The sequence below is a fragment of the Ammodytes marinus genome (genome assembly GCF_949987685.1).
Source record: "Ammodytes marinus genome assembly, chromosome: 18".
NCBI lineage: Eukaryota > Metazoa > Chordata > Actinopteri > Uranoscopiformes > Ammodytidae > Ammodytes > Ammodytes marinus.
Genome location: NC_137222.1, coordinates 7468111 through 7481526, shown reverse-complemented (window position 1 = coordinate 7481526; position 13416 = coordinate 7468111). Strand labels below are relative to the sequence as shown.

The following is a 13416-nucleotide window of genomic DNA, read 5'->3' as shown; positions in this document are numbered from 1 at the left end:
GATATATACAACTTTGCAGAGCAGAATCTCCTTGGTCATTCCTTTTTTATACACAAGGGGAGATCTCTCTGCAGTGGGAGTCTTTGGTACATAATACTTTTTTTAAATTAATATTTCGGGTAGATGACCCTGGCGATCTTGCCGTCAGCCCTGTTGGTGTCCAGCCACTTCCCACAGAGGAAGATGGTGGTGACGCCGTTGGCCGTGTTGGTGACTTCCACGCGATCCAGCAGCCAGCCGGGGCTCAGACCAGAGTTGTCGTGCTCCACTCGCACCTTCTGCAACTCTCCCATGTCCAGCATCTCCAGCAGGAAACGGTCCGTCTGCTCGCGTTCGAAAAGGTTACGGAACTTCTGACGCAGCTGCCGACAGCCCGAATCTCCGTTGGTGCCGTAGATGGTGATGAAAACGTTGGCGTCGGTGCCCGCCCCCTTATCGTCGCCCGTGATGACGATGATCTCGTACTTGACGGGCACCAGGCTTCGGGCTTTACTGGCGAAGCTCTCGATGGTCTTTGTGCACTCAAAGGTCAAGAACTCATCCCTCTTTGGAGACAGAGGGATGAGGGCTTTGCAACTGAAGAAGTACCTGCAGGTCATAAATAACAATAATAATTATATATTTTTTTATTTACAAAATAAAACAAAAAATAATGACTTCTACATTGATGTAGGCTGTATGTGAGTCCCAGAGTCCTAGGCTACCTGTTTCCCAGTTCCCTCTCGGTGACGACGACCTCCTCCACATGCCAGTGAACTTCACCCTTTACTTTCTTTCCGTCCTTGGGTGTGTGGCCCAGGCAGATGCCAGCGATGTCACCCAGGGTCTTGGACGAAAACTCAAACTTGTCAACGTTTCCTCTAAAAACACAGGGGGAAAAGAACGTTGGAGTGAGAAGCTATTCTGGCCAACATGCCTCAAAGCGAGACATGGCAGGCAAAAACATATTTTTTCTAAGCACTGGTCAATTTAGATTTTTTGGGGGCTATTTTGCTTCCATATTCATACAAGGATAAGTAATAGGTCCAAAATGCCTTCATGTCACTGCCAATTTGTTGTGTGTCAGGGTGGATTTTCTCAAGGATGGTGTAATACCATGATAGGGGATTGCGACATTGGTTTGAGCTCAAGTACCTGGTGCTGGTGGGATTACCATAATAAGTGTAAAAGAAGAAAAAGAGGGATAAAAAGCCTGTTTCCTTAAGCTTTTTCATGCACACAATATGCAGCTCGTTGAGTTTCTTGCTCCAAGTACCTACCGCAAGAACCTCTTCTTCTTTGAGGAGTTCTCCATTACAAATTCCTTTGATCGGCCCTTCCTCCCCTCAAGTACAATCCAGGCATTTTCTTTGGTTTCAGCCGTGTCTCCAGTTGTGATACAAATTTCATACTCTTTCAGAGACAAAAAAAATAGATCACAGTTAAAGTAAATTCAATAATTTGATCCTTAAGCATTTCTAAAAATCAAAACCCGTTTTTTGTTCTATTCATGTAACGTCATCTAGGGCATTTGTTCCTCATTGATGTGAGCTTCTTAGTTCACTATTCAATCTCTTTCCAGCTTAACTTTAATTTACTATATTGCAAACACAAACAGACCATGCTTCTGTTTCTGCTTGACATTAAAAGCGTTTGCAAAACACAGGTCGACTTTTACTGTGAAGAAGTCAAAGGAAAAACTATGTAGGTTAGCACTGACATTGTTTAGCTGCACTGTAAACAGACACACCAGTTGTTCAGAATTCTGACAGTTTCATTTCTGACAGGGACTCAAGGAGTGTGATTCTACCTCTCAACCAGGACCAAAGGCTTAAGGAACACAACTTTCAAATGCGTGGTGAATGTGCTGGCCTTACTCGTCTTCTCGTTGAGGTCTAAGTAGTCGTTGTTGGCGCAGGCCAGTTCTCTCATTATCTGTCCATCGTCATCATTCTTGGCGAGCCAGCGGTCACATGGGAAACGAAAAGTCTTATCCATGACCTCATCCTTTACGTCAACATACTCCAAGTGCCATCCTGGAGCAGGACCTGAGTGTAACCCGATCAGGAAACAAATAAAGATAGAAAAGGTGTAAACGTTGTCGGTAATGACGCGGGAGTCTTTCACACCTGAGTGGACTGCTTATCTGAGCGGCTGACCTGTGTTGTCATGCCAGACTCGTACTTTGGAGAGCTCTCCCATGCTGAGGATGTCCGAGAAGCGGAATGTGTCCGACTGCTTGCGCTCAAACTTGTTGGACTTGTTGCACTCTTTCAATGCCAGCGTTCCTGTGTCTCCGTTTTCTCCAAAAATTATGATCCACACGTTGGCATCAGTGCCAGCCCCTGAGGAGACGGGGGGAGAATCACCATTTAGAGGAAATAATAACTCAGGTTTCCTGCTTCCCTAGGTGTCCTGTGATGATTTTTCTACACACCAAAACCTGGATAATTTAGATTGAAAAACTGCAATGCATCTCAACCATTGCAGCGATTTGTTAATAAATAATTTGTTGAAATAAATACTGAGATTGCAAAGCATGTATGTAAGTATGGAACGAGCAGTGAAGAACGCTGGGTTCTCTGACTCAGACAGCACAGATAATCCCTCTGTGCTTTATTATTTCATCAGTGGCTGAGACTCTAAGTGCATATGAAACAGGCGATGTGGAGGACAAACCTTCAGACTCAGTCTGCAGCATATTTCCAGTGCCTCAGTATACACTAAGAAATATATCCAATATTTTAATTAACAGCTGTGTGGTTTTAAAAAGCTAGAAGCTGTGTCAACCGCATTAAATATTTAGATACTTTAGCTTGACGAATTGCTGCTTTTATGTTGCTGTTACCTGAATATTAAATCTGTTATTTTCATATACTTCCCTATATGCACGACAAGTACATACATTAAATTCAACCCTTCTACACACAGCAGATCACCTCACATAATCCCAAAGGAGACCATTACCTGGGGCACAGTATCGCCTATGTAATGTGGTCTGCATATGTGTGTCTGTATTATTCGTGTGCGTGTGTGTGTGCGTGTGTGTGTGTGTGTGTGTGTGCGTGCGTGCGTATCAGCTCATTATTCCTCTCAGAGCCTCAGCGGTGGTGCAGGGCTACGTCTTAGCTTCCAGTAACTTGCCAAGGGCGGAGAGCGGGTCTTTTGAAGTCGGCTCAGCTATCGTATTGATCAGCAGCACCACTCAACTACAGAAAAATAACGCATGAAGGGAAACAAGGGTGGCGAAGCTGCGTGAAGGGGGTTTCAGAGGGGATTTATTTCGTTACCGTGTCGAAAGTCAAACATGAATAATTCTACCTTCCCTCCTCCCTCGAAAACACGAACATCTGTACAAGGACAGGTCAAACGAGGCTGAGGATCTATCTATGTAACATGTCCATCGGAATATCATATGAGCTTTTGGATTGTGATTTGACAAAATTATATTACAGACATTAAAATAGCCTCTGCAAGGTTGTAATGCTAATTTGCCAACACACCCGTGATAAGGGCTCACTAATCTGAGAGACTCCCATTTTCAAGCCGCCATCTACTTTGAACATGAGCCGTTTGAACACATGCTGGTTCCGCCGAGGTGTGAGCTGGAGGATGTTAACTGATAAAAGAGGATGTGTGAGCTGCTCTGCTCACTCCAAGCATCCCTTGAACATGCACTGACCCACAGATGAAAGGATGGATGGATGGATGGATGGATGGATGGATGGATGGATGGATGGATGGATGGATGGATGGATGGATGGATGGATGGATGGATAGGTGATTTTTGTATAACTAAAAGGTGGACTTGAAATGCCCACATCAGTTCAATGCATTTGAACTCTTCAGTCTCTGAGCCAAATTTCCAAATAAAAAGGTGTTCCCCAAAGATAGATTCTTGGTCCCCTTCTTCTTCTTGTGTAAATGCAAGAAATGAATCCCAATTATATTATTGAGACCTTTGATGTTTAAACCTTCTGACTTTGTTGCTAATCTTTTTAATGGGTTTTTAATGAGACTCCTCGATAGACTAAACAAAACCTTTTCCTCTTCCGGCGGCCGCCATGTATTTGGAGACTTACCTGCATTATCACTGGTCTTGACCTGGATGATGTAGGTGGTGGGCTCCACCATCATCTCCTCGTCCACCACAGCAGCCATCTCACAGATCATGGTCCTCTTGGGTCCGCGTGTCTTTGACAGCCACTCCTCATAAGTGAAGACAGACACCTCCTCCGTGGTAAGGTCCCGCATTATCACCTGGTAGTGCACAGTTACAGTAGTTTTTTTTTAATATAGAATATCACTTAGCCTTTAAAAGGACAAATTTAACAATTCTGGTATAATGTGGAACAAGAGGAGTCTGCTATCAGCTCGGTGAGGTCCTAATTGTGTGACTATTGCTAATTAACACCAAAGCACACCTGGCTCTGATGGGAATAATTATGGAAGATATGCAGGTGTTGGAAATGTGTAAAATTTTACCTGAGGAGGGCGCCAGAGAAAATGTTTAGAGATCAACAAAGCATTCATCCTCTGGGGACCATGAGTGGACACAATGCCATACCAATCAATCAACGTTGTTGAGTTGTTTCAGTCTTGACCAAAGCTGTAAAGAGGCATCCACTAGCATGGCTCAAAACAAGACAGTACATGAATAACTGCTGGGTCATCATGCATTGTCTTATTATGCACACTAATGTGCTAGCGGTATGAACACAGGCCCTACTTATCCGAAGACTTCTGATCACTAGACCAGGGAAACATTTCATTACTAGGCAAAGCCTCAGTTCAGGCAGCCACACTCCTATTAGCTCTGCACTCTGCATATTTATTTGGGCAGATTACTGTGCTGGAAGTTTGCCCAGTTCACTGTTGAGGCCATTTCAATACACAAACCCAACGATCCATAAAGGCAGCACATCTGCTTGTGATGCTGAACACACAAGGCTCTGTGCAGGGTCAAGTCAAGGAGATGTTCGCAGTCGCTGAGTCCCAGGCACAGACGGACAGGGCCCGGTATTGTTCATGACTGCTCTGCTGCTCCGCAGGCATGGTTCCTTTAGCAGAGAGGACATTTGCATAGGAAATGTGTTCTGTTTCATTTAAGCTTTTGGCCTCAGAGACATCCGACTGAATTTGGAGGTGATGGCAGTGACGTTGTCCTCACAGGGTCAGCCAAAGGCAAAAAGCACTGATCCATATGTGGAAACTATGTATATTAATGCAGTTAATGACATTGCTCAACTATGCATTAAATAATGTGTGATATTTGCACATGAAGGAAATGTAATGTGAACTTATAATGAATTACTGGAGTGCTCATTGCGGTGTGTGTGTGTGTGTGTGTGTGTGTGTGTGTGTGTGTGTGTGTGTGTGTGTGTGTGTGTGTGTGTGTGTGTGTGTGTGTGTGTGTGTGTGTGTGTGTGTGTGTGTGTGTCTCCATGATGCCAGCTACAACATTATGGTGAATCAAATGGATCGATATGCATACTCCAGGAACTGTGGATCCTGCTGTCTTTGTGGGTGAGTGAATCATTGATCATTCTCCTGCAGGCAGAGATATATAGATAGACGTGTGTGTGTGTGTGTGTGTGTGTGTGTGTGTGTGTGTGTGTGTGTGTGTGTGTGTGTGTGTGTGTGTGTGTGCGTGTGTGTGTGTGTGTGTGTGTTGTGCACGCGTGTTTGTGTTTGTCTGTGTGATATAATAGATTGAATGATCCCCTGACATACAGCATACAGTGCCAGAGTTAAAACTACACAAACCTGTGACTCATTGTACTATTGATTTCATCAGCAGTTACTATTCGGCTTTTAATGCTCCTGCTTTCATGTTTTATGGATTAGATTTGCAGTTTGTGCTTGATAACCAATTAGCACTTGACAAGGAGGGAAGATGAAAAGCTGTGCGTAGTGCACCATCAGCTCATTCCGGAGACTTAAACGTTCATAAATCTTTTCTTATTTTGTAACAATCGACAATTTTCTTGCACGTAAACGTCTAATGAACAGACATGTCTATCCGTCTAGATTTACCACTCCCATAAAATTGTGAGCCCCTTTAGCAGTTTAAAAAAAAGTAGTCAAATCGATACAACGGAGATATTGTCTTTCGTTCAGTGTGTTATACAGTATTAGTAGCTGATAATCAAAAGCTAGACTCAAGCAGATGTGAGGAGTGGGCTACAGAGGTCTGGTAAGCTCACTGCTTTCTAACTCTATGTATTATTATTAATCTATTTTTATTGACAGGTGTAGTGCTACTCCCCACCACATGTAACAGACCTTGATGTGTTAGATTGGTGGAGTTCTCCTTTAAGGCAAACTGACCTTATCCAGAAACCAGTCAGGTCGACTGCCGGAGCCATCGATACGGAGCCTCATCTTCCTCAGTGGGGCGATGTCATCGATCTCCATATTGAACGTGTCCTCCTGCCCACGCTCAAACCTGTCATCAAACAAAAGACAGTGGTTATAATCTGCAGCATAATGGGATCATTTCCTTATTTTCTGGAGTTGTATGATGTCTGTTTTGGGCTACCTGTCCTCGTTCTTCTTCAGCAGCATCTCTTCTGTGGTGCCGTTGGCTCCAAACACAGACATGAAGATCAAGGTGTCTGTCCCTGCGTTCTGAACATCTCCCGTTACCACGGTCACCTCGTAAATAATCTGCCAGGGAAATATTAGACATTTGACTCATGATCATTTCTCCTCATACTGTACCCAGTACACAGCTTTCCCATCTCAAATATCTGAATATTTGTGACAGGCTGGAAGGCATTCTGTGAGTCAGAAATGTCAAATTAAATTAAATGAATGGAGTCCAATCGAAACCAGGACATTTACCAAACTTAAAGGTGTTAACTTGAAATGAATGTTTATTAAGGTGTAATCGTTAGGAGGGGTGACTGGTATGATTGGGTTGAATTGTTAATCATGCAAACTAACATCTGTGATGAATATTCTTTGCCATATGATATGACAGTGCCTTTCTCTCAGTTTCATACCTTCTGGGAGATGGAAATGGCCTCTGCGTCTAGCACGTTGAAGACTCTAGAAGTCAAACCATCTCCTCGGTCTTTGGCCAGCCAGCACTTGCAAGTAAATATATATTTGACCCCTTTGGTTGGCACAGCAACAGACAGCTCCTCCACCAGCCAGCAGCTCTCGGGAGTGGCCCCGTCATGACCGAGCTGCGAGAAGGGGGTGAGAGAAGCAATCACCTCCAGCAACGTGGGTGTATTTTTCTGTGTGGTTGCGTGTGTGTGTGTGTGTGTGTGTGTGTGTGTGTGTGTGTATGAACAATCCTCACTGAAACTATAAAAAGCTCCCGTCCCTCACCTCAACCTTTTTGATCTCTCCCACGTCTGAACCGAGAGACTCAAAGCTCTCCAGAGAGCCGGCCTCGAAGCCCTGTCTCCCGTCCGGCAGGTCCAGCCACAGCCTCTGTGTGTGGGTGTGATTGGCCCCGACAATGATCACAAAAGCACGGCTGGTGGTGCCCGAATCCCGCTCCAGCCCGGTACAGATGGTGAAGTGGTACGGTATGACTGCAAAGAAAAAGGCACGGCACATATTCTTATTCACGACAGAGAGAGATTGCGTGAAGATACCTGCGTTAAAATATTAATAACCAACATTCAAGGAGCTAGAGTCTAGCTCCTTGAATGTTAGTTATTAATATTTTAATCTAGAATCCTCTAGCTGCTAGAGGATTCTAGATTTTTTTTTCTTACTCGGGAGCTCAATTTCTTCCTCCTTCTTCTTTTTGCTCTTTTTGTTCATGTTACTGTCAACACTCTTCACCGTCAGGGCGGAGTTCTTCTTGCTGTTCAGGCCTTCTCGAACTCCTTCGTAACCCTGTAAGAATACAACACAACACACACACACACACACACACACACACACACACACACACACACAGTGATGCGAACAAACATGACATAACAGATACACACTAATAGATCTATGGAAACACAACATATCTATGTGTGTTTGATATACGAGCTTGGACATTCAGTGCAATGATATTCATTACCATTCATTTCTGTGCCAGTGGAATTAAGGTCACTTTCAGAGGAAGGTCACCCAAAATATAAATGAAACAAAATTCCCCAGGTTGTGTTGGCCATAGATACAGTATAGTAGTGAGAATGCAGATTTATTTTGCTGGAGGTATTCATATATCGGCCTCGTTAACTCCATTATAGTAAGAGTTGATTTGACATTTCATTTCTAACACTCACAGAGCTTTAAAAATGACTTTCATGTATGACTCAGAATTGACTTGCCTTTCCAGGAAAAACATCACAGTTAGCCGTGAATGGTTTCCATAGGGACTCAAAGGTTGTCTGAATAACAATCAGTTTATTCTTACTGAAGAGGCAAGTTGCTCTTTAGTTTTTGGACATGCAATGGCCCTGGCACTAAGGATTATAGATTAGATTTGATTAAAGATATCCATGATGCCCCTAAGGGTAAATCCTAATTACTTTGGTGATCGCCCAACTTTGACCTCTATTGTGACACCATGAGGTTTGTATAAGGGGCCTACTGGCTGTGGAGTGTTAGTCATATTCAAATGTTGTTTTTCTTAACGGTGTGAGCACCAAAAATGACATTTCCCTCGCTTTCATCAGTCGTCTTTTTGTAAGCAGACCCATTTCCCGTGGTCTACGTTTACATTTTTAAGGTGTATTACTAATTTTATATCCCTTTACAATTGTTGTTTTTCCACACTATATCTCTTTCCCCATTTGTACATTTGGTTGTTTATTCGTGCTACCTTGACATAGAATACTCTCTCGATGCGTCTGTCCTCTCTTTTCCTGGACATCCAACGTTCACACAGGAAGAGAAAGACCTCTTCAGTGTCCACGTCAACCACCTCCACCTGGTCCAAGTACCAGTCGGCGCTCATCATGCTGTTGTCATGGCGGATTTGGATCTTGAAAACCTGTCCAAGGTCTACAGCCTCAATGGTGAACTTGTCTACCTAGGGAGATAGAAACGTGGCCATTGTTGAAGTGCCTTTTGTGTGATATTATGTATTTGATGTTTAGGCAAGGCACGGCAAGGCAAGTTTATTTATATAGCACAATTCAGACACAAGGCCATTCAAAGTGCTTTACAGGGGCAATATTAAAAAACACAATACACATTAGAAAAGCGAATGAATAAAACATTTAAAAGCGAATGAATAACATTTAAATTAAAAAAAAAGTTACAGGTTAAAATGGAAACAGAAAAGTCTTCAGACTTGATTTAAAAGAGCTGAGAGTTGCAGCAGACCTTACTCCATCAAATACATGCTGATGCTGCAAAAATGGACAGACAATGTTTTCTCTCTTACAGATCCCCGTTCAAACTTGTTGCTGTTTGTCTCTGACTTCCTGAGTTTCCTCTCCCCGGTGTCCCCCTGGTCCCCGTAAATGGTGAGGAAGACGTTGGCGTCGGTGCCGGCTCCGTACTCGTCTCCCGTCATCACTGACACCGTGTATGTGTGAGCTGTAGTAGAGATGGTGATAACAGACAAACACATCATGGGGGATCATTTTGAGGCAATTGGAGAGTGAAACCAAAGCAATTTCCCATCAAGGATCATGACACTGTCCTTAGGGTATTTGGTCCGTGTAATGCTTATCAGTTAAATTTTCCATATGAAAAATGTTAAATTGGAAAATGTAATTCAATCTTCCAATTTCAGTTTTTATATGGAAAATTCAACTGATAAGCGATACACGGCCCATATATAGCTCTAGTTTGCACACTTCCAAACTGCATGTTTGGTGTATGCATGTACTTCAATGTATTGCTTGTCTGCGTATGTGAACATACTCTCCAGGGCATCTTCCACCTCGACCTCTGTGACCTTCAGGTTTCCGTCTCGTGAAAGTTTCTCAGTGATGATGTCAGACGGCACCAGCTCTCTCACTGTTTCCCCGTCGTCCTCCGACTTGGCCAGCCAGCACTCACATGGGAAGATGGTGGTCTCTGAACCCTACAGACAGACAGACAGACAGACAGACAGACAGACAGACAGACAGACAGACAGACAGACAGACAGACAGACAGACAGACAGGGGGGACAGAGAGAGAAAGACCCTTGTCTCAGTGTGTGAGATAGAAAAACCCACCGTGCTGCTGGATTACCCTCATCTATCTGTGAAGGGAACATCTCCACCTACTGACCAAAACTAGTGTCTGTGTCTGTGTACAGGAGATGTGAGCAGTAAGGTGTTGGGAAAACAAATGTACAGTAATTATTTCTTCATCAAATATGAAGTATTAAGGTAAAAATATTAAAACAATTATCACTTGTCGTTGATTACACGTTATTGCATCAATTGTTATGATCAAAAAATGTAATAATGTATCATAGACCAACCTCCTAATTTTTTTCTGAATTGTAAGTACTTCAAAGATTCTTAATGCTTAATATGTCAGTATACAGTATGTGCAGTGAAATGTTGGTGATGCGGACTAAGAAAAAATATATACACACACAATTAACTAGAATATGCACATATGCACAACTAAGCACACTATACATTTTGACACTTCTGTTTTTAAAATACAAACATTAGCTCAAGTGACATTTTTAATGGAGAACTTAAAAAAAATATACAGGGGAGTACGGGGGAATCTGAGGCATCGGGTAATATGAGCCACCCCCTGTATCTAGGCAACGGAAAACATTTGTGGTCATGTAAGATGTCATGTTTTCAAGCCCCTCTCATTTCCCCATGGCCCTGAAAGAGAGGACCTCATGGTGCTGTGGTAAGCATGTTTTTTTCACCAAAATAGGTATTTTGAATGTAAAAGTAAATTTTCTTGCTGTCAACTTAATCAACTGTTGTGCCAAAGCAAATGTATTCACGTAGAAAAACTTCTATCATACGTGTTGATGAACTACCAACATAGGAAACCATGTGATGATATTAGCTAAAGATTAGCCTGAAATGCTAAGAGAGGTAGTTTTTTCTCAAATTGTGGTGGTGGGGGAAAGTGAGCCAAATGCTGTGGGGGAAAGTGAGCCACTGTCTCACTTTCCCCCACCATGAGGCACAAGTTAAGTTTAGTCTTAAACATATTTTAATGTAATATTACATGACATATGTTTTATTTTAATGTCATACACATTGTAGAAAAGCCATCATGCCAAGGAAATACACCAGGAAGACGACCTCGGGAAACCACACGGAAAGAGCACCTTCTCATCTTTCCCTGTAACCTTCAGGGCTGGAATGTAGAGTAGGCCTAGTTGTAGAGTATGACAGGCTGATGTTATAATCCAGTTGGGTCTTCTCCTGTGTTCTGAGTCCCAGGCTGTTCTCGCTGGTTCTGATTTTCCTATGCTTTGACCCCCATACACAAGCTGGCTCTAAGGGTCCTGTGTTCTGACCCCCAGACGGTGTTCTAATCTAACTGGTTCTATCTTTCATTTGAATCTTATTAAAACCTTTTGAATTATAATATGTTGTATTTGATTTTGTTCAGAGTTACTTTCAAGTGTTAAGAAATTTTGCTTTGCTTAATTGACCAAACCCCATCATTATTTTACTAGTCCGACATTAGTTCTGGAATGTGTGGCTAGCTTTCAGGATTCTTACTGTTACAATATGTGTTGTTATGGTAGTTTCAGAGTGGAAAAAGTAAGTGGATCAGTTTACCCCACAGCTGGGGTAAAGTGAGCCACATGACAACTTGTTTTAAAACAATCATATTTTCACTGCCCTGTGTCTTGAAAAAATTCTGCTAATGCCCATTTCTAGGAAACATCCTGAATTAATGGGAAATGTGTACATTTGAGTGATAAATCATTTTAGCTCGCTTAGAGGGGAGCAAATGTAAAAAGTGGCTCAGATTACCCCGTTCTCCCATATATATATATTAGAGGTGGGCATAGATTAATTTTTTTAATCTAGATTAATCTAGATTAATTTTGGAATTAATCTAGATTAATCTAGATTAAAATGGCTCATTTTAATTCATTCATAATATGTGTGTGCTCCCTAAATAATGACTCAAAGTAAGTCTCTGAGAACGTGTTTCTCAAGCCAGGTGGCGCATCAGACCAGGGGCTCATCTGCTTGAGGAAGCTGTTCTACTATGATAATTGGTGATGAAAATAAATAATGTTCAACAAGATGTTACTTAGTAACGCGTTACCGGCATCGGACCTCTTTTTTCAGTAACGAGTAATCTAACGCGTTACTATCTCCAAACCAGTAATCAGATTAAAGTTACTCATCAAAGTCACTGTGCGTTACTTTTTCTGTAATTTTCCTTAGTGAAACATTTTACATAACTGCACAAATGACTGCGATTGCGATTTTATGTAAATAAATGTGCACGCATGTGTCTCTAAACGCTCCAACTGCTCCAACCGCTCCTCTCGTCTTTTTGGTAGCGCCCCTCTCTGACATGCAGCGTGTGTGTGTGCGCCTGTGTCTGTGTCTGTGTGTGTGTGTGTGTGTGTGTGCAGCAGCAGCATTACGGCCGAACTGTGGCGCAAAACAAAGTTTTCCCCCCGATGAAATATAGCGTCTGCTAAGGGGATATTTAGGATTCGGGTACGGTGACGTTGAAGAGATAGAAGTGTTTAAAACTTGGAAACTTATAGTCACGTGGCGACCGGTGGCCACACACACCCACCCTGCGTTCCAATACCCGATTGTGTCGTGGGCAAGTGATGGAGAGAGAGAGCGGCGGGTGTGTGAGAGAATAAAGGCTCCTCAAGTGTCAACAACGGCCCCCGGCTATTATTATCTCCCCTGAGCCGAACAGGAGGTGGAATAAGAGATTAACGGCGATATTTTTTTTATCGCCGATAAGAGTCTTGCGTTAACTCAGCACGTTAACGCCGATAACGGCCCACCACTAATATATATATATATATATATATATACTTCCAGTACCTTTCCCTTCCTGAGCAGACGTCTGATCTCCACTCTGTCCAGATGCCAGCCTGGGTTGACCCCGCGGTTGTCATGGCCGATGCGGATCTTCTCAATTACATCCCCCACATCTTCTAGCTGCACAGGAAGCAGAAAACATGAACTAACAATCCTGGTCTGCAGAGCTTGATGAATGAACATTTCCTACTTATTCATCTATTTATGACTATTATTTATTGACTATATGACCACAAGTTATTTTACCTCCACAATAAACATGTCCTCGGCGTCTCTCTCAAAGTACATCAGCCTCTCCCTCTTGTTGACACACAGAGACTTCTGCTGGGTGCACACTGCGTCTCGTCCGTACAGGACGATGAAGACATCTGCATCTGTGCCGGCTCCAAACACGTCACTCGTGAAAGTTTTAATCTCATAAGGAACAACTACAAACAAATACAAAAATAAAAATAAACAAAGTCAAATCAAATCTTCCCATTTTTAAAGGTGGAGTCAATGATTCTGGAGACTCTGCTTG

At 42.7% G+C, this 13416-nt stretch overlaps 1 protein-coding gene across 1 annotated transcript in view; it reads right to left on the bottom strand.

The window, feature by feature from the left end:
• loxhd1a (lipoxygenase homology PLAT domains 1a) overlaps nt 1-13416 on the bottom strand; it is a gene marked incomplete at its 5' end in the record, with an annotated part of 31410 nt that continues 17994 nt past the window's right edge. Inside the window, 16 exons of the mRNA XM_080046491.1 lie at nt 1-588; nt 705-860; nt 1260-1392; nt 1857-2027; nt 2139-2324; nt 4062-4239; nt 6310-6427; nt 6521-6648; nt 6987-7172; nt 7321-7529; nt 7716-7839; nt 8765-8974; nt 9332-9486; nt 9817-9979; nt 12900-13016; nt 13143-13324. Coding sequence (XP_079902617.1) covers nt 108-588; nt 705-860; nt 1260-1392; nt 1857-2027; nt 2139-2324; nt 4062-4239; nt 6310-6427; nt 6521-6648; nt 6987-7172; nt 7321-7529; nt 7716-7839; nt 8765-8974; nt 9332-9486; nt 9817-9979; nt 12900-13016; nt 13143-13324 — 2897 coding nt within the window. The 3' untranslated portion in view covers nt 1-107. The remainder of the gene's footprint in view (nt 589-704; nt 861-1259; nt 1393-1856; nt 2028-2138; nt 2325-4061; nt 4240-6309; nt 6428-6520; nt 6649-6986; nt 7173-7320; nt 7530-7715; nt 7840-8764; nt 8975-9331; nt 9487-9816; nt 9980-12899; nt 13017-13142; nt 13325-13416) is intronic.